We start from the raw sequence: 27,339 nt of genomic DNA, 5'->3' as shown, positions 1-27,339 counted from the left end.
ACGTGTCACCCAGGGGCGGCGGGCCGGCGGAGCGGCCGCTGGGGCTGGCGTGGAGGCTCCGCGCCCCGTTTCCCTACAGCGGCCCCCGGCCCCCTCCCGCCCCGCCATGTCCCCCGGGGCGGCGGCCGCTGCAATCCCCGCGCCCTGGGCCGGCCCGCCAACGGGACAGGGCGAGGCCCGCGGGAGGAGGGCTCCGCTAGTCGCCGGCCCACGTCCCCTCCCCGGCCGGGGAGGAGGGGAAAGCGAGAGAGGTCCCGGCAGAGCGGTTGGGAGAGGGATTTGAAAGAGCCCTCTTCCTCCCCGCCCGGAGGGGAAGTGGAAAGGAGAGCCGTGGCGGGCGGCGGAGGATGATGATAACTTAGGGCCGTGCCTGGCCGTGGAAGCTGGCCGTGCTGCCCGGGCGAGGCGGCTGGGAGGGCGACAGCTATGTCCCAGGGCACGACAGGGGGAGCGGGAGCACCCCAGGTGCTGCCGGAGGGGAAGGAGAGACAGAGGAAGAGGAGGCGGAGGAAGAAGAAGGAGAATAAGACACGGCTGGTGTGCTCCAACTTGCTGTTACCTGAGGCTGAGCTGGAGAAGTCCAAGGGCACAGTCCTGGCCTGCAACCGCCTCAAGACCACCAAGTACACAGCACTCTCCTTCCTGCCCAAGAACCTCTTTGAGCAGTTCCACCGGCTGGCCAACGTCTACTTTGTGTTCATCGCACTCCTCAACTTCGTGCCGGCTGTCAACGCCTTCCAACCGGAGCTGGCCTTGGCCCCTGTGCTCTTCATCTTGGCGGTCACTGCCATCAAGGATCTGTGGGAGGATTACAGCCGCTACCGCTCCGATAAGGAGATCAACCACATGGAGTGCCTGGTCTACAGCAGGTGAGATGGAGTGGGTGGGTGCATGGTGGCAGCCGGTGGTGGGGCCTTGCTGTGCACGAGGACTTGGGTGAGCAGAGGTGGTCAGCAGGTCCATTGTGGAAGGCTTGCTTTTCCACTCCATGTGGGAAGAAACTTAGAAGTTGCACCTGGAGCTGGTGTCTCCTGTCTCTTTACTCAGAACTACAGGAGACCCTGCAGTCCTGTACCTTGTGGTGAAAAGTGAATCTGCACTGTTCGGTGGTGGCCCACAGTATATCACTGATTTATGAGTAAGCAACATTTTTTATAGGTATACACATGTGCTCCAGGCTTGTTAGTGTTTTACGCTTTAAAGGAGAGACAGCGGACGGCAAAGTGAGTGTAAGCATCACAGAAACAGTGTTTGATTTGCAAGCCTTTCTGTGATCACTTCCCAGTGTGAGCGGTCAATGACACTAGTGAATAGTTTCAGTCATTAATTTGGTTACAGCAATATGAGACCTCACTCAAGTAATCTGCTGTTAAGTCTTCACTGAGTGAAGGAAGGATAGAGGCCATAGGCTTCTGCATTAGGTCTGTGAGGTTTCATGATACGTGAATTAGTGAGCTTAAGCTGTGTTTGCTTTTCTACAGAATGAGGCAGCCTTTTCTTTGAACATTCAGTTTTAAGCAAATGCTTTTTATTTATCATCTCAAGTGTTATTCTTCCTTGTGACTTTGTGATTTGAATAGAGCATTAGGTCATTTATCTCCTTCAGATTTTATTTTATTTTTTTCCCTAAATGATCCAGGCTATATATTTAGATCACAGCCTTGGTATCCATAAATCAGACTGAAATGACTTCTGCACCAACATTTATGTCCTCAGAATCCAGCTTTACTGAATTTTTGGTTGCTTTTCTCAGTGCCAGATAGTCATCTTGTAATAGCTAAGGCTATGGTTTTCTGGGGACTGAGAGAAGAATGTGTGTTTTGAGAGAGCAGGTTTTAGTTTTGTTTCTGAGGCTTCTAAGTTTAGCAGAAACAAAACATGTGCCAAGAAGCTTGTACTCTGATTCCACAGGCTGGCTGGGAGGGGTCCTCTGGGCTGTCCTAAGCACCGAGGCAGAGAGCAGCTCTCCTATTGCAAGAAAGGTGTGTAGGAAGAAAACCCCCAAAGCTAAAAAGAACTCAGAATAAGATGCATTTTCAACATCAGCAGTCTCAGTTTGTTACTTCACAAAGTCGTATAATGCAAGAAATCTCACCCTGGGATATTCCCCCACCAGTAGGGATGCATGCATGGGAAGACAAGTAAAATGGATTATTTCTGTAAACTAAACCAAAAATAACCTAGCCAAATCACACATGCAGGCATCGCTAACCTGAGGCTCTGCTTATCGCCTTGCTTTTCTGTAGTTGTCCTTAACTGTGAACACTTTTGGTGATATGTGGCAGGAAGGCTAATAAGGGATTACGCTTGCAGTAAATGATGATATGCTGATGAGGATGGTTAATCTAGCCTTTACCAAATGAAATCAGTTTAGAAATAAGCTTTCGTATCTCCTAGGTTGAAAAGAAAGAAGTACCTATTGCAGAAGCTATTCAGAATATTAATGAATACCAGTACTGGGATATCAATTCTAGAATGTTTCTTCCCCCTGCAGTTTTCCATATCTTTCTCTGCTGCCAAAAAGGTAGACATGACTGTGAGAAAAGGTGTGCCCTTGGTGTTAAAATCACTTGTGCTCTCTTAGGCATCCCAGCTGAGTGCATTGCCTTTTATAATGCCTGTGCTGTTCCAGAGTAAAAGTTAGAATTGTTCCTTTTACTGCAGAGTTTAGATTACTGCTGAGTGACACATAGATTAATCTGGGAGTAGTTTGCCTTCTCATTTGCATTGGCCTAATCCCTGTGGGGCAGCAAACGTGCAAGTTTAGGAACTCCATTAGCTCTGCAGGCACAGCTTTCTGGCTGGGAGCAGAGCTGAACAGTGAGTCTGTAGTCTGTTGCAGAAGCCTGGTTCAAGGTATCAGCTCACCGGTTTCCACCTTCCAGCAATCCCAAGGAAAAGCTTCCCTCCCACAGTTTAAAAACAAAACAGAAGGTTAAAATAATTTGCTTATATGTTTTTAAGATGACCACTTTTTTTATTTTTTAGCCTTTTTTAAACTTCACCAGTCCACCTTTTTGAACATCTTCCAGCCCCAGTGAGCGAGGTGGGACTAGAAACTTGCTGTTTTGGGAGATAGAAGCTAAGATTCTCATTAACTGGAATGAGAGGGAACTGAGATGGAGAGATTTGTATCAGGTCATGAAAGTTGCTGGGTGTGAGTTCAGAAAAGCTGTTTTCTCGGAAAGGTATCATGCCTGGAGAAACACAAGGGATTGGACATGACTTTTTGTTTCCTCATTTTGTTTCTGGAAAAATGTTGAAGTATAAATGTCACCTAAGGAAGCAATAAATGATAGCTTTACTCCCCACATCCATTTTATCTTGATCACTCTATCGGTTTTAACACCTTTTGACCAAGCCAGACTCTCTCTTGCACCCGCTCCCTGCTCTGCCACTTCCTTGTGGTATGTTGGAGGCAGACTTTCATGCAAATGCTGTCCTCGATAGAGATGGTTCTGTAGGTAGGGCAGGTTCATGAACATAGCTGTAGTTGTGTGCTCCCCTAAGGGCTGCCAGACAGCAATGACTCCTCTTGCTGGTCAGTACTTCATAGCTTTGAAGGAGGCCTTCTGCACTGTGATGGGCTCTCTTTCCTGCCAGCCTCCCACGCAGCGGCAGGAGAGCCACCTGAAACGTGGACCACAGCATTCAAACACAGACTGCAGCAAATGACAGCTAATTGTAACAGTCAGCAATTTGAGACAGGGACTTTTGCTTCACAGGAGAGAGAAAACTCCCTATCTCACCCCACTGTTTAGTGACCAAGTAAAGATTCGAGTCGTATCCTTGTGTGTTCTGTCATATATCCTCCATGTGCTGCTTTCTGGGCTGCTGAAGGACATGTTCCTGTCAAATACAAGCAGCAATTGATGCAGGATCTACAGGACAAGGAGAAACCATAGTGATGGGCAGAGCCTACTGCTACTCGTTAGGAGGAGGTTCAACAGCATGTCAGCAGTGTCCACTGTGAGGTCTCCGGAACACCCCATGCAGGCAGATCATGTCAGTAGTCTGATCTGGGGGAAAATACTGTTATCCTGCTATGTTGACTGCTTGACAGCTGGTGTACAGACTATGCCTTCTTCCTCCTGTCTGCCCAGTCGTGTGGACTCAGATGACGCATTCTCATGCAGGTACTGCTGAATCAATGACTCAGAGACTTATAGTTGGCAACTCTTATCATACGATAGAATAGCAAAGGATGATGCAGCCTAAAGTAAAAAGCTGAAAAGAAATGCATCTTGTTTTCTCAGAAAGACTGCTTTCATTTAGAAATTATGGATGTTTTGGATAGTCCTTCAAAAGATACTGCTTTTTAGAGTCAGATGGTGGAATGGGAAAAGACCTGGTTCTTTGAATAATTTGAAAGAAGCTGTTGAGTTTGAATTGGCAACATATGTGAAAGAATGAAACATGCTGGAGAACTGCAGACTTCTGCTGCTCTGTGATGGAGTTTGCAGGTCTCCCTGTAAGAGCAGTCAGGGTCTTGACAGACAAAGAGGGAAGTATTTTTTTAACCAAGAGAAGTTCATAGGACCTCTCTGGAGGCCTTTAAGGATACCTCTCCCATTTGGCAATACAGAGGAAATTAGGCACTTACTTAGGAGGACAGTTTTACAGGTCACCTAGAATTTAGATTCCATGCAGGTGCTTAAATTAGGAGTGCTGGATCACAGCCAGAACTCTTTCTTAGTTTATTGGAGAGAAGTTACAAAGGTATTAGAGCCCAGCTTGCAGAAAATTGCTTTGTGTACATAACCTCTTGCAAACCCATGATGATCTTAGCCTCCTCCCTTTGTTCCTTTCCCTCATTTCCATCACCCAGCAATGGACGTGGAAGGCTGGAGAGTACAAGTTCACAATCCTAGCTGTGTAATCTTGTTTGGCTAGTTACATTTCTGCATTATTATCTTGGACTTGGACAGTGGGAGGGTGATTTTTTCCTTTGCAGTTACTGCCCTCCGGCTCTCACCAGCTTTGGGTGGAGTTGTGGATTGCACATGTAAATGTTCCAAATAATTCCAGGATGCACACATTGCTGCCATTGTTAAACATTTGATAGAACTAAATTTGCTACTGGAGCAGAAGTGTTAAAATTCTTCTAAGCAGGGGCTTTGTTTTCAGTGTGCTGTTACAAAGTATGGTATACATTTACATAGTATGTAAATAGAAGATGAATAGTGATAACTACAATCACAACAAATAATGGCACTCATCCAGCAGGGAATTACTCAGTGCTATGTTGGTGAAATAATCTCTGCTATCGTTTTTCTTTGAGCCTCATGTTCAAAACCAAAGTGCTTTGCTTTTCAAATCTGCTCTCTAACTCTTGCTGTGTCCATTGAAGAGTACTGCTGAAGAGTGTAATGGTATTGCATACTGATCAGAGAGTATTAACTACTTCTTCTGTCAACCTGTGACTTAAAAAATCCATGACAAATTGGAATTTACGACTGGATATTTGTCTTCCCTGAGGTGTGGAAAATGTTTAATGGGGCACTGAGGCAGCTATCGAAGCAGGCTGTTTTACATTAAATGTTAATTTCTTTCTGTAGAACTCAGGAGGAGGAGAGAAGAGAGTTTGATGTAGGCAATATGTTTCATACAATTTCCAAAATACGCTCCCTTCTTCCTCCCCCTCTGTCAACCTGCCAGTGAAAGCAAGTCAAGCCTTGAAAAAAAAAGATACAGCAGTTCCAAATCCTCACAAGGGCACAGCAGATCCCACTCATGGCCTCTGAAATAGCCATATGACTTCAACCACTTCACTTCTAGGTGCCTTATTTTTCTGGCAACACCAGTCTTTAGGGAGTTGGATTGTGATTATCTCCCACTACTTCTTGAATAGACCAGAGTAGTTTCTTGTACCAAGATGTGCTGGCTGGGTAAGACATTTCTCACCAAAAGAAATAAGCTTGTCTCATCCGTTACAGAATACAAGTGTCAATATAAATGTGATTCAAAAGGAAACTAGCTGGGATTACTCAGTTTCCGCTGTGAGTGAGCTTAGTGCACGAAAGCTGAAAGCAGAAAGTGGTGGTCTGAAGCTGTTGGTGAAGTCAGTGCTGCCTCCTTGACTTTCGGAGGGGTGCAGCTTTGTGCATTTTACCATTTATCCTTTGCTTCAGTTTTGGGCGGGCTGTCAGTGGAAAAACTCACTGGGAGATGTAGTAGAGGCTTTTCTGTTAGACTGATAGGGAGCATTTTCATTCTGCAGTAGAGTTTATCCTGGTAGCAAGGAATGTCTGTGTTAATCTACTGAGATGTAGCCATCTTCAGTGCGCAGGAGACCCCATCTGTCTGTCCAGCTATGTGCATGCAGTTTATTTGCTATTCAGTGTAGGGCAAATTTTCTAAGTGCCTGATCTTCCCTACTCAAAAAGAAAAATGTTCACCTCTTATTACTAAGCTCTTTCACTTGTATAGGATGTCATGAGAGCAGTTGTAGGGTGTTTCACATGCCTCTGGCTAACTGCCAAAGATGTTGTTAATCTCTACTGAAAGACCTAGTGATGTCCCTAGATTAATTTCTGCAGATACATGCTGCACTCTGGAGAGACACCAAAGCTTGTGCTAAGCAGACCACAGCCCAGAAGCATATGTGGCCACCTTGTGCCCATATCTACTTGCTCTAATGTGTCAGTATCACCTTGAGACCATGATTATTGCTAGAGGTGGCTGGCAGAATAACAGAATCTGAAAAAGAATTTGCTTGATTCTGTCAGAATACGTTTCCAAAGAAACTATATAAGAGGAAATTGCATGTGTTGTTCAACTCTGCCAATACTGTAATTCCAGATTCTACCTTCTACATGTCAGCAGAACTGAAAACCAGAATTGAAAACCCTGATAACCATACTATAGGTCAATGTTTTATAGAGCTGCTTATTAGCTAGCATGGCATAATTTAGCTAGGGCATCGCTCTTGCTAGCAGACGAGTCCTGAAGAAGTACTTATTAGAGTAATGCTCTCAAATTCTGCCTGGGAGGCCCTAATTTTACTATGGGAGTGTTGAAGGACTCCAGGGAATGAAGAAGACTTAAATCACTTGTTGTAGTTTTCCCTTCTTCTTCTGACTAATCTTGGCTGATAAGGAAAAAGAAAATAGAGGAAAAAAAGGAGAGTTCCTGCCACTGGGCAAGACTTAGACTAGGCTTCCACATGTAGCCGTATCTAGGCTTTCAGAAGGCTTATGGGTGGACATACCATGGTATAGCAGTAAAAGTCAGAGTGCTGAGTCACTCTTTGCCATGTAATCCAGCATACTTTCCCCTTTGCAGGATAGTTGATCTGCCCAAGAGCAGTCAAAGATGTGCCTGCCTTCTCTGCCTGCAACACTAGGCCTTTTGGCCTTTTGAATGTGTGGAGCTTTTGTGTATATACACAGTATGGGCAGTGCAGCTAGCAAGCCAAAAAAACTGCTTTAGGATTATGCCCAATTTGCAGGATTCATGCTGTGCAGACTTGGTTTTAGCAACCACATATACTGAGACCAATTAGGTTCATGAAAAGCAGAACAATTTGTTTCACTTCACATGGCTGAGGAGGCAAACCAGTTTCTAGAGCTTACCTTCAGCCTCAGTGTTTCGACTTTGGAGTTGGCACTAATGCAACTTTGATCATAGGCAGTCATGTTTGTACCCAGAAGAGACCTGCAGCAGAAATGTGGTCCAAACTTTTCTGCTATCCTGCAGCAATACATTCTACTTCACCTTGTCTCACCAGGATGTAGAGGCAAGACGGTTGGACACACACTGGGCCAGGGGGAGTGCATTTCACTGAGCAGCATAATCATAAAGTGAGGAACTGACACAACGCTAAAAGCCAAGACATTGACCTCTTACTGACAAATTTGTGTAGATATGGGCAGCAGCTTCCTCTGATGTATATCAAGCCCAAAAGTTGGTGCACACCCAGAATACAGCCTCAACGCAAATGTGTGAAAGATGCTAGCTTATAGCTTTTCCTAGGTAGGTGCTTATGCTAGTGTGGAGGGGAGAGGAGGTGCAAAGGGCGTGACAGTGACATCCTGTCTCGAGAGCTTGAGTGGCTCTAATATTGAGCTCAACTGAAGAAATATACAAATGTATTGATTCTGAAAGATTTGATAAAGCAAGCCTCAGATTTAGTTGGAGGAAGATGACCTGCATATTTCTGAATGAGTTGTTTTGTTCTTTGCTGTGTGCCCCAAAGGTGGGAATAAGGGGAGTTCAAACTAAGATTTTACAGTGCCTGCAGGATGTGAGCTGAGAGGAGCAACTTTCTCCCTTTTACTGTTTCTAGGATATAGCTACACAGCCTGTGCCTAGAAAGCTGCTAGGCACCCAGCTAATAAGGTATTCTATCCAGTTGACTGCTGAGGATATCTAACAGTTACTAGCTGGCAAAGTACCACCTAGTTTTCTTGATCCAACAGGAACAGTGGTTTATTCTGTTTTGAGACTGTTGCAGGTGAAGATCTCTGCCATGGTCAGCCTACATCCTTGAGGCTATGCTGGTCAAAGGACAATCTTGAACACATTTTAGGTGTGGGAAACATCTGCCATCTCCTCTGCAATTTTATTACAATTTTATTCTTGTCTGATCACAATTTCTCTAGGGTGACAAATAGGTCAGTCTCTCCAGTGCAGCGGCCAACATTTTCACCATGCTCAGCCTTTTCATAAACCTGACTCTGATGGAGATTTATTATAATAGGCATGGAGGTCACTTGTTTTTATGTTCTGGTTGCCTGGAAATACTGACCTACTTCAAGGAAGAGTTTAAATGTTTGACTGACAGCTGCACTCTTTACATATCTATGCTGCTGTTATAGTAGCACTGAGGGTGTGAACACTATTGCAGAATATTTGGTATTTCTGTAGTTTTGATGGAGGTTTTAGTCTTTACCTTCTGGAAAGAAAGTCTGTTCTGAAGTGACAGCACTTGTAACCATAGTTTTTTTACCTTTGGATGTTACCTTATGTTTGCTAGGCTTTGTCTTGGTTGTACAGCCACGTACCTGTATGCTTGCCCCTTGTCTTACTACCTTTCTGCCTTCCAGTAATAACCTGAACATGCCTGGTTTGGCTATGTTTGCTGATTTTGTTCACTAACAAGTCATTAGGCAAGTTGTGAAATCCCCTAAAATTTTGAGGCCAGTATATGAAGTGCTGAACAGCAGTCACCTAAATACGACTGTGAGCATGTTCAGGATCTCAAAATCCAGACGTGGAGCAAGATGCCTCAAAAGAGATGCCAGTGGACATATTTTAGCAGGCAGATTTATCAGCCAAACCCTTAAAGATACAGGAAGTTCATTAGATACAGGAGGTGAATTAGAAACATACAACCTATTTTGGCCCAAAGTAGATTGTAAGAAATCAAATCTAATTCACCTAAGTCTGATCTGGCAGTTGTAGTGCATTGGTTTTGTGTGGCTGCATGCTTACATTTGGGGGTTCACATTTCCATGTTCTCATTGTCAGCTTCCCCTTGCTATACTTCCCTCTGCTGTACACCTGCAAAGATGTGAAGCAAAAACTTGAACTTACAGTTTACTGCAATAAAGGCATACATTGTTTTTATCTGAACATTTGAGAGCTTTTTGATCTTCCTTCCTTCACTATCATATGTTCATATTTTAACAGAGATGCTTGGATAGTTGTGTCTGTCTGCTGATAGACAAGTTGACTTGTGTCTTAACTCTTCTGTATATGCCATTAGTTTTCTTCCCTGTAAACAGTAGTGAGCCTCTGATTGTAGGTGGCTGGCAGGGGCCCCTCTCAAGTGCTAATTAGGTTCTCTCTGACCTGACAAGGATATTTCCTGGGACATGAGGTGAGATTTATTTCATGTTTCTTTTAGCTAAAAGATGTGTGTCCAGTCATATGACCAAATCATCTACACTTGTGCCACAGTCAGTGGAGAGCACTGAACAGTTTTGGGGTGGGGGGAAATGCTTCCAGTTTATTTGAGACACTTGCCCTAGGTTAGTTTGAACTGGGAGGTCCAGACCTCTGTCCAGTGGTGATACCGGTGAAGATAACTATATGACTTGCTTAATCAGCTCACTTTAGATAAGATGAATCCTGTTAGTAAACTCAGAGGGCATAGATTTTAATTCCTGCTAATGACCCATCTGCTTTTGGGACTGCAGAAGATTAGCTTGCCTGCTCAATGTATTTAATGATTGATTTATTTAAGAACTACACTTTGAGAATCACAGTTGCAAGTATGTTACCCTGTTAGGTGAAGGGCATAACCCAGTATCAACTGTTTTATCTCCCGCCACATTCTGCCTTCAGCATTAGCCCTTAACATATTGTTCATACTTGTGAAAAGTATTTATAACATTTATCTCCGTTCTGAGAAACAATGTAAGAGATGAGTTGTTATCAGTAAATAATTTTCCTCTTTGAATAACTGTTTACATTTGCATTTCTATGGAGATTTTCAGGCTGCTCACATAATCTTGGTGTTTTGGGATGTTATTTGCTCTTTAACCTCCGATGCAGCTTTTGAGGGAGAGTGTTGAAACATAAGGTAGGAGGTTCCCTGTTCTGCTGATTTCTATTTGTCTGATGTGCCTAACTTTTAGGTCGGCTAAAACCACTTTGCAGCATGTGTCTCTTGAAATGCGCCGGGCAGTTGTGTGGTTGACATTATCATGGCTGTTACACGCGTGAAAGCGGGTCTCCACTGTCAGGCGTCTCACAAATATCATATAGAGATATTTGGCTTATGTTTTATGTCCAGTAGGATCTGACGTTAAAAACTGCAAGTGAGATTGCTAGGTGATCAGGGATTGAACCAGAGAGATCTTTGAGTATCACTGACATACTCCTTGGATGCCAGTTTTTATGCTGGAATTTTGATGCCTGTCCATATGGGAGCATAGGCACATACAAACATACCATATAAGAGGTGCAGGATCGTAAGACGTCATGCCGCTGTTTGCTATCTTGAAAGTCCTAAGTTCTGTTCATCTGATTGCAGCTTTTGACACTCTGCTCTTCCTGATTGTTTGGGCGTAAATGTACTGTCTCCTATCAGATGCTTTTTACGTATGTGTTTTATTTATTTTCAGTGCGGTTCCCTGTGTCTGTCTGTTTTTCGTGACAGGATCATGTCTGTGTGTGGGAGCTTCTGTTTCTGTCAGATCCTGTGGGAGCTTTCCAAAATGCAAGTTCAACAGAAAAGCTCCACCGCAGCTAAGCCAACCATCAGTGTAGTAGTGCTTATGTTTAATGTACTGCACCTATTTTCCAGGAGTCCAGTTTAAAGTCTGACATCTATATCACTTCAGTTTGAGGAATACCACAGTAGAATCCTACTTTTTAAATACACTAGGTAGAATTTATGAGCTATTATCTCAGTTTCACAACTGTTAAAGAACCAGTCTGATGATAGAATCATAGAATCACAGAGTGGTCTGAGTTGGAAAGGACATAAAGCTTATCTAGTTCAAACCCTTTTGAATGGGCAGGGACACCTACCATTAGACCAGGTTGCTCCAGGCCCCGTCCAGCCTGGCCTTGAACACTGCCAGGAATGGGGCAGCCACAGCTTCTCTGGGCAACCTGTGCTAGTGCCTCGCCACTCTCACAGTAAAAACTTCTTACTAATACCTAATCTAGTATCTGTTTTATCATTACCAATCTCACCAAAGATAAAACTCATGAGAAAAGTCCAAAACATTTATTCCATTTTAAAACAGAAATACTGGAGAAAAATCTAGCATGATAAAGACAGAAATGATATCTTTGAAGCACATATAGTGTCTCTACCTTTTAAAGCCTTTGTTCAGCATTTTAGTGTCAGATTTCTCTAAAATTCCCCATGGTTATTCTAAATTCAGGCCTCCTTGGAATGCAGGGAGCAGAAGAGAAGTAGAGGAGAGTTTCTGAGTTTATTTTCAATGGCATTTGGTTTGGCTTGGAGGAATTTTAAAATGCTAATTTGGTCTTTGCGTATTAATTCAAATTCTTCCTGTGCTGCTCCTAAATTGGAAACTTCCCATTTTACATCTGGCAATTTTGTCCTTAGTTGTTTAACCTTTATGCTTTTTCACTAGAAATAGCTGTTTTGTGCAGTGAATCCAGCCTCTTAGGCATAATAACATCCCCTTCAGCTGTCCTATCTGGCAACTTCTAGAAAGGTCTTTGGGTTTGTTTTTGTTTTGTTTTTTAACCACTGTCCACTTTTACAGAATGCATGCCTGAGTCAGTGGTGCTGTACTCTACCAAAAAATTTTAAGCAAGAAAAATACATGTTCTTTACAACTGGAAGAAAGCTTGTGAACACAACCACATCTGCAGAAGTGGTTCAGACCAATAGTGCATTGTCCCAGCTAGTAAAGCAGTGTTCAAACTAGACACAGACCTGATTGGCTCATCATTTGGGAACAGAGCTCTTAACATTTCCGCTTACTGAGTATACATACAGATGCCCAGCACTTCTGTGGGATGTCTCCTCATCCATGTCTAACTCTTCTCTGACCTGCTTTTGTAACTCATTAGTTAGATTCCACAGCAGTTTGTTCCACAGAGGTCATATACAATATGAAAATATTGTCTGCAAAGGAAGGGTCCCCAGTTAGTGTTCCTGTTACTGTGATACACATGTGTACCTATTTAGTGGGAGCTGTTAGGTTAGTATGCGGTAGTACACAGTGAAAAACTATGCGCTATGTAGTTAGAAAGCTTAGTCTGGCCATCTTTTTGCCTTAGTAAAACTCAAATAAGAGGCAAAACCCAGATACTTCTTTCAAGGGTGACTTCCTGTGCAGCTGGTTACATGAATGCCAGCCCTTAAAACTCTCAGCTGTAAGAAGTGTGGTTATATGGCACACATTCAACATGAAGCAGTGCTGACCCAGCTGGTGTATCTAAATGTCTTCAGAGCACCATGCAGAGGTGCTTGCTGCTCTGGAAGCAATGTGTGCTGTTCTGTCTCTTGGCAGGGCCTGTGGCCAAGTTCTCATGATCAACAGTTTTCTGTTTCTGGATGGGGCACAGCTGGTGGGAGTTTGAGACCCTGCTCTAATTTAGTGTCCTTAGACTGAAAAAAGCAAGTAAGAATGTTCAGTAAGTGCAATGCAAATTGTATGACTATGCTTTATTTTGGGGGTTATTTTCAGTTTAACTGTGAGCAATTGGTAAACCATAATTCTCAGTACTGGTTGTTAATGCAGCAGTGTTTCCTGAGTAACTTTGGATGAGGAAGTAAATTGTAAAAAAATAGAACCCTGTCAAAACATTTTATTTTTTTTTTTAAGGGACGTGTATATAATAGGTGTGATTTACCACATCAGCACACATGAAATTACCAGGAGACTCATGATTCAGGGTTGAAAAACAAATTAAACAATCAGGATACAGGCTCAAGATACTCAAGCAGGTGTAAACAAGTGCTACTGCAGGTTGTTATCATTCTACCATATTTCTGCCATCTGAATCCATTTTTACTGAGAACTTTAATGAAATGAAAAAGCTGCTTTTCAGTTCTTGGGAAGGGAGCACAACAGTCTTAGGAGTTTTCTGAAGCTTCAAGAAGGTCACCTGTCAGTGCCAAAGCAGTGTAGGCAGTTCATGTTCCAGAGTAATGTTTACCCTGCTTGAATTCAGCAGGAGAACTCTCTCTGAGCCATGAGTTTTACCCTAGCTTTCTAAAATAAGACCTTTTTTGCAAGTCAGACCTTCCTTTGGTCAATCTGACGCCCTCGTATGATGTACAGGATCACTTCCCATGGCCTTAAACTTCCCTGTCTTTCATGCTTGACGTCTGTCTGCCTCTGTCCCTGTCATAAGGGCAATCCCTGGTGATTTGTGTAGGGAACACAAAGGCACATTTATGCCACCCCACAAGGAGGTCTGTATTGACAGACCGCGACAGGCTGGTGTGTTGGTCTGGGCAGAGCCTAGCACAGCATTACTCGGATGAGTGTCTCCAAGCTGCTTGGCAAGGCTTGTTAGCTAGTCTATGTTAGGCACGTAATGCTTCGTTATGGTCCTACTGTTATGAGAGGAAAGCTGGCTGTAAATTGGTTCAAATGTCTCCAACTTGAACTTCAAGATTATTTTGCACCCTGGAGCACTCTCTGAGCCTGGTTTACATGCACGTTCTAATCAAGAAGAAATAGTGAGGTTACAGCTGTAGATAACGCCGTCAAATGTTCAGTCCTTTTTCTGGGAAAGTATTTAAATAATATACAGCAAACAGCCACAGAATGGGTAGCCATTACAAAAGCCGAGGTGGATATTTTTGCACAAGCCTCTGAAGAGTCCAGAAACTGATGGCCAAAATAACCATAGTGTTTTCATGGTACTGAAAGCAGGCAATGTATTTAGCCAAGAAAGAGAAAATCCAGTGTTTTCACCATGACCTAGAATTATCCTTTGGCCAAATTTTTGCTCCTGGTTTTACGTTTCTGGGAGAGGTACTTCACTTCTGAAGCTATGCTTTGAACTCACCTGGTGCAGAGAGGGTTGTTGGTTGACAAAGAGATCAGACTGCAGGAGTGGTATAAGCAGTCTTTTAGTCAGCCTGCTAGGAGAGTGGAGAACAGAGCCAGACTTCATGCCTCAGTGGCACTGGCTCTGTCCCCTGTTTCAAGTTATTAAAATAAAACTTCAGTGTTGTTTTAACAGGCATTTTCCTAAATGCTCTCTAATACCTGTAACTATTTTAGATGCTGGGAAGTAAATATTTTTCTTCTACCAGTGTGTTTTGGTTTTGTTTGATTGGTTGGTTTTTTTCCCCCACTTGGCAAACACTGGTACTTCGGGGTTTTGTGTTTTATTTTGGTTAGTCTTATACAATATTTAGGATGAAGTAGAAATTAGGTTTGCTACCAGCACCTTGCAGATATACACAAACAAAATACTTGAACTTGACAAGTTATTTTTTGCATCAGTATTCTTGAGTTTATTTTCTGCTTGCATGTGTTCAGGAAAAAAGAATGCTTTTTACCATCTGCCATAGACAAAACACTGTCTGCAAGATCAACAAACTGATGGCTACTTAGTACTGTAGTGGTCAGCTATGGGAGAGACAGTTGGAGAAAAATAGTCAAAATCTGATTATTAGAAGGGCACTTAAGATAAGACCAGTGTTAAGATAAATTTAAAAAAAAAAGGCAAATGACAAATGTGGTTCTGACCTCTAATGTCAGAAGAAATGAACTGTTAGTGCTTATAGCTGGGCCTTGAAATGAGCCCTGGGAGTAGTCTCAGGCTCTGTGATGGTTTTGATTTACATCCAGCCCTCAATTTCCCTTTTTTTTTTGTTTTTTTGATGGACAGTTTTCTATGCTTTTAAGCACGTGAACTTTCCCTGCAGCAAGATGGGAGCATCACCTGTAAGAGAAAGCCAGCTGTCCCAGTGCAAGCTATATGATTCTGAAGTGAGGGCTTTTAAGGGCATTGGTGAATGAAGATATGTTTACTGCATCCTTCCTGTTCATCCAGAGCACTGTTAAATGTCCCATCTGTGTTAGAGTCATTTTCCCTCCTGCCCTTTTTTTTCTTGTCTTGTTTGGTCTAGTGTCTTTTTGAATTGGTGAAAGGCCTTCAAGCGTTTGGGGAAAGAGAACAGCATTGAATCTTAAACACTCATGGGGAGTCAGCACATCTTCGTCTTCAGCAGGATCTTGAGCAACCTGAATAACTCTTTCTGTGCATAAAAGTCATAGTCTACAAAATGGGAACAGCATGTTTTATTTCATAGGGTTTTTGAGCTTTGAACTGGGACTTTTAAAAAAGGTCTTTGTTGTGATTTGATTCCCCTTAAAACTGATTGGGGGGATCGGTATCTTGATTTTCTCAGGCGTTTTCAAAGGAGCTATGTTAAGTGGAGAAGTTTTTTTCCCCTTGGATTTTTGGGTTATTAGTAATCTGATTTCAGAATTTCTTTAAATGGAGTAACAAACAGCTTACAGAAAAAACAGAGTCCCAGTTATAAAGAAATCTGTATCTACCATCTGTAAGGACATCATTAGTCCCAACTCTACTGTGGTAAATGGATTATAATTACTCTACTTCTCCCACAGTTCTCAGGAAAACTCTGTAATAAAAAAGATTTTAAAGGGGCACTGTCAGGCACACCAGAAAAAAGGTGGGCATTTAGTTAAGACAAAGCAAAACATTTGAAGGTGCTATATGCAGAAATAACTACTTTCAGAAATTCCTCTTTACTGAAAACATGTAACTGCGTAATAACAGTTGCCAGCTGGTAGAGGTGGAAGAATTGAGAAGGAATGGAACAATGCAGAATAAAAGCGTACATACAGTAAGAAATTATGGGCAGAAGGAGGGAATATTTCAATCTCTCCATCATGCTCCTAAGCTACAAATAATCCTGTGAAACATTTGTTCCAAAGGTCAAATAAAAAAAGACTTCAAAGCATGAAAGGGTAATGATGAAACTGTCTCTAGCAAGTTTATTCTGGAGGTATTTCAGAAGGTGAAAAACTTTTCTCATACAACAGTCTCACAGGTTTTTACTACAGATAATGAGGAGTTCTGCAAACACCTAGACATGAGGATCACTTATGTCAACAGACTAAAAATAGGGTGTGTGTTTTTGGAAAATGTGTTTGGAGGAAGTGCTGATAGGTAAGGGAGACATTAAGCCCAATTCTGTGTTCACTTACCTTCCCTTGGACTGGACAGTTTTAAACTCAAAGATTTAGATTGCCCATTAAGAAGAAATTCTTTACTATGAGGGTGGCGAGGTACTGTAACAGGTTGCCCAGAGAAGCTGTGGCTGCCCCATCCCTGTCAGTGTTCAAGGCCAGGTTTGGACTAGATAATCTTTGGAAGTCCCTTTAAGCCATTCTATGATTCTGTGAGTCTATGCAGTAAAATAAAGGACTTCCACACCAATATCTGATCAGAGGGAAAGCTGTGTGAGAGTAAGGCATTAGTTACCCTCTGTATCCACCAGCTGAACTTCCTTTAAGCTGCTGAAGTTGCTCGGTGTTCTCTGAAACCATCTAGAGCAGCATGAGAATTGTCTTGCTTGGCTTTGGTTATTTGGACGTTAGCCATTCAGGCCTGCCAAACTTACACCTCCTTACTAGCCTTGTCAGAAAGACAGGCATCTCCAGACAGCTGGTGGTCCCATCCATCTTCTACAGGAAAGAATCACCCACTAGAAGTGCCCTCACCCCACTTGCCTCCTGCTGTGAATGCGGAGACATCTAGGCAAGCAGAGCAGATGAGGTCTCTCATATCTGGACAGCTGAAGTAAGGTGAGACGAAAACTTTGTCTCACCAGGAGAGTGGATGTGGATATGTGTAAAGGTGGTCTTAACATGAAAGTATTTTCTCTTTGTACTGATGATAAGAAAACTGGATCATACTAACAAACCTGTCACCTGCTTGTTTGACTTTTTTTGTAAGTATCAAACTTTGTCATGAATTTTAGCCTAAATGTTATCAAGTTTTAGGCCTAATTATTGCTGTTCTGTTGCTTTCTACAAGCCAGGGATATACTCTCTCAGAAGCAGCTCTCCTCATTGTGCTGCATGTATTACTAAGCTGCTCATCAGCACTAAATCCCATGCTCCATTATAGGCCAAATTTTGTCAAAACTCCTGTAATTTTGTTAACGCGCCTGCTGTTTTTCTAACGATTGTTGTGCTTCACTTCTCACTGGAGATAGTTCGCTTTTCCTATTGAGTGTGATTGAAGCTAGCAAACATAGCAGCAAACCAGAAGTCTAGACCCAGGCTGACACTAGTGCTGTGCCAGAATGGTGCCAAGGGAACCCTCTAATGTCAAACTCATGTTGCCAGTGGATGGAGCCTTTTGCCCATTTGTACCTCTGCCACCACCCTCACCCAAGGAGCACAGGCTTTCAAAAGCTGTGGGCATATCTTAGTCCACTGCCAAAAGAAAAATGTTAGGCTAACCCTTTATGGTATCTTTTTAAAAAATTACATTTCCTGAATAGTACTCAGGTTTTCTTATATAAACTGTGATACCAAAATGCTATTTATGGTCATACATAATTAAGAAGTGGCAATTTATAAATAGTGATAAAGTCTTTCTGGCAAAGACTTTGATGATGGTACAGGAAGCATTTCCCTCTCATATATACAAGCATTTTCAATGTTTTTCCATTTTTCAGTGGCATTGACTGGTTTCCTCCAAAAAAAAGGATAAATGTCCAAAAATGTCACATACTTTTAGGAGTCTGCCCATTGCTCCTGCTGTCTTCTGTTCCTCTATAATAGTTCTGTAAACATTACGCCATTTGCAATACAAATGTGCTGCTTTATGTAGAAGGGAAAGAGAGACTGCTAAAGTGCTGAGAGTGAAGAAATACAGACATGGAAAATTTACATATTTACATCCAGTATGGCTTTCTCTAAATTCTTTTGTTCATAGTGGAACACCTTTTTGTCTCTTTCCAAGCCTTCGGTTTTCTTCTGGTTTACTCTTCAGGGAAGTAGGTGGGAAGAAGGGGAAGGAGGAGGAAGAAGAGGGCAAATAACATGTGAAAAGAAGGAGCAATTTCATTTTTCAGAATGGAATATCAATGTTACTCAGTGAGACAGAATAATGAGCCACATGTACAAGATTTAAACTTTAAAAATGAAAGACATATTTTGTAACAGGCCTACAAAAGAGCTTTGGACTCTTTTCTGTTGGAGTCTGTACCCTTCTCTAGCTCTGACAGCTTGTCTATGTGCTCTTGGACATTTTCTCCTGAAATGCACCCAGCAGTAGTTTTCCACCTGCATCTACAAATGTGTAATGACTCCCACAGGAGATGCGGGAGGCATTACGCGTAGGTTCTGTGGAAGGTAAAAACAAGCTTATTGTCAGAAGCCTTAAAATGCTGGATCTGTACTTCACTAAAAAAATGCTTGCATGTGAAAAATAAGACCTCAAGAACCTCTGCTATCACTTGCGCAAAGTGAAACGGTAAATTTTCTGATGTGTAGTGTCTGGGACTGAAGCCGGCTTCAAAATGCAAGGACTTTGAGACAGTCTGCTTATTTATCCAGTTCAGTTATTTTCATCAAGCTGAGTTGTTGTCCCAGCACCTTTTTGCTCAATTTTGGAACATTACAAATATAGCAAATGGACAAAATCTAATTTAGTGCACTCTAGTGAAAGAAAAAATATACTCATTCTGTTATCACACTTACTGCTGTCACTCCGTTGTTTATTTCCAGACCATGCAATATGAACAAAAGAAATTTTTGGTGTCTCTTCAGGGCGAAAAGCTGTAGGTTTATTCTAGAAAGACAACCTGAGCAAGCTTGTAGGAAGGGGCTGAGGGAGGGCTGTGCATCATGCATCAGATAGTTCCTTACTCAACAGGTAAGGATGATGAGTAAAGCCTCTTTCCTCCAAAGAGTACTTACTTGATTCTCTGGGGGGGGGGGGGGGGGGGGGGGGGGGGAGGAGGAAAAGGAGAGAAGATGCCAAGCAAACAGAAAATGTGAGTGTTCCAACTATTTGTCAAAATTTTGTTTTCACAGTGTGCTTCAATCTCATTACAGCTTTTGAGGAATAACAATGATAATCCGACATTCCTCAAATGGGAAGTTATTAGGGTGTGAATTGCTGTAGAAAAGCACTATTTTCAGTAATAACATGGCAGGTGTTTTGAAAGAAAGCTGCTCTAACCTTTCAGATTGCAGAGGCATCCCAGGAATTCTAAGAATCACAGTCTACAAATGCCTAATTTCAGTGTTGCTTTCCTAATTAAGAGGGAAAAAAAGGTGTGAGGAAGCTGAATTTTAAGACATTCTAAAAATTAGCAGCTTCCTATTTCTGATCTGTCCCTAGAAACACGAAGGCCATTTACATGGAGTTTCAGGATCTCCATACCAGAGCACAGTGTTGTTAGCATTGATGGATGCTCTCAAGTACAAAAACATGCTGTGATGAAAGCCTAAAAAATTTAAAGGCATTGCACTAACTTTAGTTCTTAGCAAGTGAATCTTGTTCTTTCCTTGCCTGACCACCTCTCTCAGAAAGCCTTGCCCTGAGTAGCTGTTAACGAATTTTAATCAGGTCATTTCTCATCCTTCTTTCTCAATTATATTAAATTGACCCATGGTATAGAAACCCAGTATTATTGCTGTCGTTCATGTTATACCACAGGCTCAAGATTTGGCTAGTTTTTTCTCCTACATAGCTGTACATTATCTAGTCAGTTTACAAAGCAAAGTTCTTCATTTCAATGCTAATCCATTCTTGAGAACCCAAATTATGAGTATCATCAAAAGAATTGAAGGTCTTCTCCTACTTCAGTTAAATAGCACAGGTCCCATTATTTCTCATGGATGAAAAATTAATTTCCTCATTTTGCACGGTAGAAGTGAAAGAATCAGAGTAAATAAATCTATTTGTCATATTTTCATAGATTACATGCTGTTTTATTGCTTTGGCACAGTGTTCTGTTTTTCACTACTCGATAAGGACTATATTTTGTCTTTAGCTTTCATGCAAATCAGCTATTAGTATAGGGGACTTTATCAGTGTCAAACATCGTGCATGATATTCTGAGCACAGTGAGAATCAAACCTGTTCCCACCCATTCTAGCATAGGAATGTAGGAGTTATTTCAGAGCCTTTTGCTTGGCAGAAATCTGAATGCACCAGAGGCTTGTTCCAGAGCACACAGAAATCACTACAAAAAAGCTCAGTGACTTCAGTGAATTTGGGATAAAGCACTGAGACTTTCCTGAAAGGAAGAAAAAGGCAAATATTTCTAATTGTAAGTAATTTTAAACAGACCACTTTGTTCTCTAAAATCACCTTTAAGGAGATGCTAGAGACCAAAACTGTGTATAATTTTATTAGTTTGATGTCTAGGATATTTTTTTCCTGCTTACATTTTTTAGCTGATGAGAAAAAAAAAAAAAAAGGTATTTTCTTACAAGCTTACCTCAGATTGATCAGAGATAAATTAAAGAGCTTTGATGTGACCAGCAAAGCATACTTACTGATCTAACAACAAATACAAGTGTTCTTGGAAAAAAACTCTCAGGCGTATACTGAAATTTCGTGTTTGTTTTCCTCCCTTTTTTTGAATAATAAAAAAATGAAAGTCTTCTTTTTTTTTTTTTCTTTAGGGATGTTTCCTCAAGATGATTGTTCTGCTTCAGCTAAACACGTAGTCTGTGACAGAAGGGTAAACAAGTACAGCTTTGTACTTGGTCCAGAACAAGAGACCCTACATTCAAACTTAAGTTTGAAAAAAAACTTAAAAGCTGCTGATAACCTGAGTTATGTTGCTGTTGCTTGGCTTTTGTTGCCTGTAAAACCTGCTGATACCAGGCCTATTTGCTCTTACAGTTCGCAGTATTAGTAAAGATTATATAGAGATTGGAGGTTCTCTCATATGTCTTAAAATTCAAGGGTAGATCAAATTCCCAGTGGTTGGTAGCCAGTGGTTGCTAGTGGTTGGTTTCTTCTTCAGAAGGAAGAGCTGTGCATTACAGCAATGCCTGGTGAAAAGGCCCATGGACTCTTCTAGCTGACAGTATGATGGTGTGATTTCAGATTGCTGGTGCTCAGCATATTGAAAATCAAGACATTTGCTTAGGCACTGGAAAGACATAGGTGTCAATGCCTTACTAACCTCAGTGGGGACAGAAACTTGCTTGCCTACAAGGGCTGCAGAGGGTTCACTATGGTGACAGGGTCTTCATTGTCAGAAACTTTTATTACTGCATGGCTCAGGTGGAACTGGCTCATGATGCTCTGTCCCTGCTACCTGTGGAATAGTCTCCTTCGTGTATATATTATGCTTTGCTTTAAGTGCCCATGTTGCTTGCTCAGACTATTGCTATGAGAAGGATGCCCTACTGTGCCTTCCTCTGGTCCTCAGAAATCCTGTTCTTTCCAGACTTAGTTTTTCATGGGCAGCTTTATACTTACTTGGTCTTGTCCAAGGATTTCACTCATGGTTAAATAGCCGTTCTCTTCAACTCAGGTTTTTTCTCATGGAAGCAGTCAAGCCACTTTCTCAGCTTTACTTTGTATGCCAAGAAAACCAAGCCGATGTAGGTGAGGAGGAATGTTCTTTGATTTACCTTTAGATCATATTAGAGGCTCAAGATGAAGCCAAAAGCTTTCTAATGGATGCAAAGTGATCTTTTTTTTCCCTACAGTTTGATCACTGAAAACATTTAAGGTGTTTTTCATTCTGGATTAAATTCTTTAAATTCTAAAATCATTAGGGAAAACAGTTCACCATTGTTGTTAACCAGAGAAATATCAAACTTCTGAAAATGGCAATCCATCTGCCATCAGGCATCTTCAAGATCTAGTGCTTGCTGTGGAATAGCCCTCCCTTTAATTTTTCCTTCCAAGTTGATCCCTGCTAGCCTTCTCTAGTTGTCTGACACATCTTCTCTGGCCTCTCTGTCCTGAGCCCAGGTGACAATACTATATACAACAGAGCCTTGTGCCGTGGAAATAGTGCTTTTCTCCCTGCCTTTGACACACAAGCCCTTTGCAGCCCTGAGCTCTGGAAAGACAAGGCTGCTCTAATACTCAATTTCTAATAAATTATCAGTTACTTTTGAAAATGCAAACTCCTCTCTTCCAGTGATTAAGTTCCATTTGGAGATTCTTGGTTTTAGTTTGTTCCAGTGGTTAGGGAAATAACTTAAAATGTGTGCTGTCCCTGGCTGCAAAGTTAGCAGAGGCTGATTCTGCCGAAAACTGGAAGCCTAAGGTTTGGGTTTTTTTTGTTCTGTTGGTGTTGATTTTTTTAATCCCCTGAAGCTATATGGTAGATTTCTGTCATGGTTGTCTCTGGAACTCCTAATGAAAACCAGAACAGAACGAAGCTGTTGGGAGACAAATAAACCTAATATTAGTTTTCAAGGAGTAAATATTTATCCAGGGAAAAGGAGATCACTTATTTAAGGACTGACCTAATTTATTATTTAGGAAAGCCACCTTTCAGTATCCATCCTACAGCCAAGAATTGTCCTGCTTTTTCCTAGGGAATATTATAGTTTTAAGAAATGAACCACACAGCCAAGAATATACTGACAAGGGCAGTCTCCCAAAATGGAACTACTCATTAAACTCATTTATCCTCCTAACAGACTATTCTGAAGGTATCACAGTGCATTAGGGACAAAGCTGGACCGCTGAAAGGTCACGGCTCTCAGAGACAGTAGCTGTACTGGGAGGCACTCCAGTCAGGTTTGTGTTTGTACTAGCAGTTTCACAGGATGTTTGCCTGCGACAGAAATCTTCACTCAGCAGCTCTGTTTAATACCTCATTTTTTAAGCTACGTGCCAAGTAAACCCATGGAAAAATAAAGTCTTGGAGAGTAGGAAGGGGCCAGGGAGGTTGTTTTTGTTTTCCTCATTTTGTACTTGTTTAAGATTCAAAATCCTTGATGAGCCAGGGGATCATAAACATGGTAGAGTTTCTTAGTTGAGATTGATTTTTTTTTTATTATTTTTTTTTATTAATCCTGTGCAGACTAGTAACAGTAAGGAATATTTTTTACTTGCTGATGGTGGTAGAAGCATCAGATAGTTTGTGGTCCTAGCTTATGTGGCAGTGGACAGGCCACCTCAAGTATTGGCAACTGTGATGCTTTTTCAGCAGAGGGGGCTTGAAAGGGCTTGGAGGGCTTGGAGAAAGAAGTACTTTTCTCCATCAGAAACATCCTCTCTGACTCAGAGCAGGGGACAGCAGTGTGGTTACACATCCTGTTCTATCTGCAGCTGAGCCCTGCAGATGTGGTTACCCCTAGGACCTTCTTCTACCCCCTCAGCTGCTCAGCTTCACTGCTTTTAAGGTCTCTTCCTAGTGCAGTTCAGTCAAAATGATCCAGATGAGCTCTAGCACTTCTAATAGTAAGGTTTTGGATTTAACTGACCTAAGAAGTAGCCACAGCAACAGCTGTGCCAGGAATTGGAGGTCACCTGTTACAGGAAGGCCTTGGTGAGCAGTCTGTGATGAGCTGCAAAGCATAACCATTTAGCTGGGCACAGCTGTACTCAGAATAGGCAAAGCTGTTTCAGTGCCTTCCTAGAGCAGTCCAGGGAAAACATGAAGTACCACTGCCTCTGCTGTGCTAGTGCTCAGGATGAGCCATGGGGAGATCAGCCTTTCCCTTCTTCAAGTGTGAATAAAACACAAGGTTTCTATCAGCATGTGTGGATGTTGTGCTCCTTGGGCACAGCAACAGTCCCCATCTAGTAGTGCCAGTCTGGTAGTCTGTGTTATATATTTGCTGCCCAGATATAACACACCTGATGGAGTTTTGTTCCTTTGCTCTGTCTGCCCCTTTGTACCACACTAAATACGCTTTCCCTCTTTCACATAACAGCTCCCAGTATTTGTGAGGTTATCACACCTCTGCAGATGATTTGAATGCTCTATACAACATAATTATTTTTGTATTTCCTCATAAAGCTCTTTCCATGTTTGTGTTCTCTGAACTCTGCCCAGATTCTCATCCCTTTCATTCCACTGTTGAGGTTGCTGGCAATATTTCAAACTGCAGAACAGTCAGAGTAGAAATCCCTTCTAGATGAAGTGATCATCTCTGCTTTTAGCTACAAATTGTGCTGCCCTGCAACTGCTGTGTTTCAAGATAGCATTGCCATCCACACCCTCCATCTAGCCTGAGTAGGACTCACGCTTCAGTGTCTTCTTGTGTCCTAATCTCTATGTCATCTAGGCCTGTGACTTGACCAGAGGGTATCACAGCCCCCTTCCACGCACACTTTACAAGCCCATGCTTATGCGTTATATTTAGTAGCTCACTTCTTTTCTTCTTCATACGCATAATTTCTAGAGGGGTGATTCAGGGCTGCTTACTTACCTGAGTATTGTGCATCTTTCTACAAGCACTGAATTAGGAATCTCTGTCTGAAATGAGGAGCTGTCTTAAAAACTGACTGAGGCTGAATATAGCCTAGTGCTAATAAAACCATCAGTTTAATTTAATATGGCTATGGCTGTGTAATAAAGCAGATAGGAGAGAACTTACCTCAGTAGGTCCTGTGCTCTATGTATTTGATGTGTCTAGTTTACCATGGCACATACCACTGGCTACAGATCACTAGTTTTGATGGTGACTAGAAATGGAGTTAATCACTCGCTCCTCTGATTCTCTCTTGCTGCTCCATATGCTGTCATTTATTATTAACCTATGTCAACATCCCTTCCAGTAATTTATAAGCCATATTGCACTGCTCTTTACACCTGATATTATTAAAAGTAACATTTCCAGAAAGCTTTTGTGAAACAGTACATTGATGACAGCAGTTACGGTCACACTTTTATGTGCTCTCTTTTCTTCTGGTACTTTTAAGCTTTTGGAGATGCAGTCACATTTAGAATTACGTCCTTGTAGGTGTTTTTCAACAGCTCTTTATTGCCAGATGCCAGACAAAAATCTTCAGTTGTCATCAGTGAGAATTTTGACTCGTAACTCTCTGAGAGGTCTGTGATTCTTTTGTCATTGTTATTCATTCTGGCACTTAATGTATTTCTTCATGTATTATACCATCATCCTAAGAACATGATTTCAAGTTCTGAAGCTCTTAGTACCCAATTAATTTTTAGAGTAAAAAAAAAAAAGGTCAAAAAACAAACCCTGAGGATTTTGAGTATATCTGTATAGTCCTCTGATGCAGTCATGACAAAATACAGACTCATGTCTCTAATCATAGCAGGGGGATTGGAGCTAGATGATCCTTAAGGTCTGTTCCAACCCGAACCATTCTATGATTCTGTGATCATGTCACATGTAAGAAACCACTATAATAGTCCACATCTTTCCATAAACTCCAGAGTTTCTCACAGACTGTAACAGAATATTCTTTTTTTAGTTAAAAATTGGCTAAATACTATCAAATTATAATCACTACGGTGCAATCAATAGTTTTATTTACAGAGAGTTATTCTTTCATACAAAGACATATACAGTGTAAGCGGTCTACATTAGGCATAGAGTTGAATGAGGTACGTTAGCAGCTAAAATAGTCACAGTCCCCAGACAGGTCTTTTCTAATTTTTCCACTAAGCTATTTTAAAAAAGTATAAAAGCAATGATTCTGCTTGAAGAATGGAATGCATGTCTTTGTATAAGAAGGATCTACAGGTTTTTACTGTAAAGGAATTGGAGAATTCACCTTCATAGATTGTAGACATTATTATTTGACTTTCACTAATTTCTTAGATTTTCTCAAAGTATTTGATTAACCTTAGAGATGCACCTTTTTGCATTTTCTGATCTATATGCAAAAGGTTTTGTTAGACCAGGAACTACAGATTTAGTGATACTCAGAGATGGTATTCCATCTTCTATTAAAATATAGGCATTCTGTCTATCCTGAGGTCTTAAGACAAGTTTTCATTGAAAGCAAAATGACAGCAACATTACTAAAATGTCTCAGCTTTTGAGATAGGGAGGTCTGACACTTGGGAAAAACATGCAAGCTAACTACCCATTTCTGTGGCTTTCTTGAAAGTGATATTACATGATTTAAAAATACTTCATTTCAGTGTTCTGTGATCTGGAAACTTAGATTTTCTACTGCTTTGTAATTTTTTCCTTTTAGAAAACAAGGAATTACCTTTGTTTTCCCTGGACTTCCGATGACCTCATGCCAAACACAACTTGCCTTGGTTTAGACTGATTGGTCAGTTCTAACCACTGGTGTTCCAGTACTTTTACACTTAGCATTTGTGCAAATTTGTAGCTGGTAGATACTGGAATTTGACCAAGGCTCTCAATTTCAGAGCCTTGCTGGACAGATTCACAACCTGGTAAACTTATGATTGCCTGACTCCCACACACATATTTAAAACCGTTCATTTTGAAGCTCTGCTGTGCATGCTATCTCAAATTAATAATCAACTTGAAGTAAACGGGTTCTGAAGTTCAGTCTGGGCTTTTGTGCCTTGAAATGTCTTGTAATGTTTTGCTGGGGAAATATTAAGTCCAGCCTGAGCCCTGGGCACCTGAGTCCAGCTAAATACTGGGTAAGTTTAGTGATAGCTGCCAACAGACAGAGCTCTGCTGAGCTCACAGTTGGAAGTTTAAGCTAGTTAAACTGAATGCAGAATACTCAGTCCACTGCAGTATTAAATAATTTGAGGCTTTCTGACTCAAAGATGACCATCAGTATGTGCATGTGAAAAGATAAAATGTTTTCACTGAAAATTTAGATCCTGCTGGATTCCAGCTTTACTGTCTGCTGCCATGCTTCTCTTACCTCCCTGTTAAGGGTTGAAGGAGACACGAAACTATTGTATCTGGGTTTAAGTTATACAGTTTGCTCTTTAGTTTTCAGTTGATGGATTTCTTTACATAAAATTCACTCTAATCAGAAATAGAATTT

At 41.5% G+C, this 27,339-nt stretch overlaps 1 protein-coding gene across 1 annotated transcript in view; it reads left to right on the top strand.

The window, feature by feature from the left end:
• Window positions 1-228: 228 nt before the first annotated feature.
• ATP10A (ATPase phospholipid transporting 10A (putative)) overlaps window positions 229-27,339 on the top strand; it is a 106,872-nt gene continuing 79,761 nt past the window's right edge. Inside the window, exon 1 of the mRNA XM_062628594.1 lies at window positions 229-869. Within this exon, the coding sequence (XP_062484578.1) occupies window positions 427-869 (443 nt within the window). The 5' untranslated portion in view covers window positions 229-426. The remainder of the gene's footprint in view (window positions 870-27,339) is intronic.

This window comes from Pezoporus occidentalis, unplaced genomic scaffold, assembly GCF_034315485.1.
Source record: "Pezoporus occidentalis ecotype Australia unplaced genomic scaffold, CSIRO_AGI_Poc_V1 ctg32, whole genome shotgun sequence".
Taxonomy (NCBI): Eukaryota; Metazoa; Chordata; class Aves; order Psittaciformes; family Psittacidae; genus Pezoporus; species Pezoporus occidentalis.
The sequence above is the reverse complement of the archived record's forward strand: the minus strand, read 5'-3'. Positions and strand labels throughout refer to the sequence as shown.